Source organism: Penaeus monodon, chromosome 23 (genome assembly GCF_015228065.2).
Source record: "Penaeus monodon isolate SGIC_2016 chromosome 23, NSTDA_Pmon_1, whole genome shotgun sequence".
NCBI classification, from domain to species: Eukaryota; Metazoa; Arthropoda; class Malacostraca; order Decapoda; family Penaeidae; genus Penaeus; species Penaeus monodon.
The window spans coordinates 39,639,570-39,640,727 of NC_051408.1; the positions used below are offsets into that span (position 1 = coordinate 39,639,570).

General features: G+C 47.2%; 1 protein-coding gene across 1 annotated transcript; it reads left to right on the forward strand.

Annotated features, from left to right (window-relative positions):
- The first annotated feature begins 427 nt into the window (after positions 1–427).
- On the forward strand, positions 428–932 carry LOC119588420 (glycine-rich cell wall structural protein 1-like). Its single transcript, XM_037937093.1, has one exon. It carries the CDS (start codon positions 428–430, stop codon positions 887–889), a length of 462 nt encoding a protein of 153 aa, XP_037793021.1. The 3' UTR covers positions 890–932.
- The last annotated feature ends 226 nt before the right edge of the window (positions 933–1,158 follow it).

The window sequence follows — 1,158 nt, forward strand, 5'->3', positions numbered from 1 at the left end:
AGGTGCGAAGATAATATGGAATTTGAGGGTTGATTTTCGGAAAGAAACACTGAGTCATGTGGAAAAAAGGTTCCTGATCATTGTAACAAAAAAAGAATAAAAAATTAAAATCTGGCACCCTTCTAGGCCTTGCTTTACGTAGCTCTTCTGGTATAAATACCATGGGAAAAGCATAGAGGGACGAGTCATCCGCTGACAAAGCTCTAGAAATCTCAAATAATGAACCCAGTAAGATCAAAATATTTGATCTTGGTAAAAAGAGATAGCTAGTAGCCTTAAATATATTCTCACTCTATCACGCAGGAATTCATACTAACCTCTGTAATGCATATCAGTAGTTATATAAAAAATGGAAGAATAAGGACGGATGTACATTAAGTATCTTTCTATGGGAATTTTATAATAAACATATTTCTGTTTTCCGCAGATGCGTTGTGCCTCCTTGCTGGCCCTGGTGTGCGTGGCGACAGCGGCGAAGCTGCAGGGCTACAGTGCCGGAGGTAACACTGGCCTGGGAATCACGCTTGGCCAAGTGCATGGAGGCGCTGGTCACAGGGGCGTTGGAGGCGGCAGTGTGGTTCCTGCCATCTTCGTCGGTTCTGGCGTGATTCCTGAGAGTGCCTTTGGCGGGGTAACTGGAGGTGTCCTCAGTGGGGAATATAGCGCCCCGAGCGTTGGCGTTGCTCCTGCGGCAATTGGAGGCTTCGGTACTGGTGTCACTACAGGCTTCGATGCTGGCGTAGCAGGAGTCTTCGATGCTGGTTTCTCCGGAGGTTTTGACTCTGATGCCGTGGCAGGGGAATACATCCCGCCAATTGCAGGCCCTGATGCCGCGCCTGTTGCCGTCCTTCCTGCTCCTGGCAACACATACATCACTCCCCGCAACTGAGCCTGACTCTGTCGGTTCTGACACGCGAGGGATGCTGCCATGATCCCAGTCGGAATCTCTTCGTGGATTCCGTCTCAATAAAGTCGAAAATTGAATTTTTATGTATTATTATTTTAGATGTTCTACACAATAGCTCGGGTGGAAGCATAAACTACGAATTACCCTTACTTTCCAGGATCAAAGGGATGTCCTTGGTATATCCCCCATTTTCGCGGACATTCCTTCGGTACTATTTTGTGAGGGAAGTCAACAGGGATAAGTCAAGCGCT

Bases quoted from the DNA above. Each gene is read 5' to 3' on its own strand.
- LOC119588420 (XM_037937093.1), top strand. From the start codon at position 428: ATGCGTTGTGCCTCCTTGCTGGCCCTGGTGTGCGTGGCGACAGCGGCG.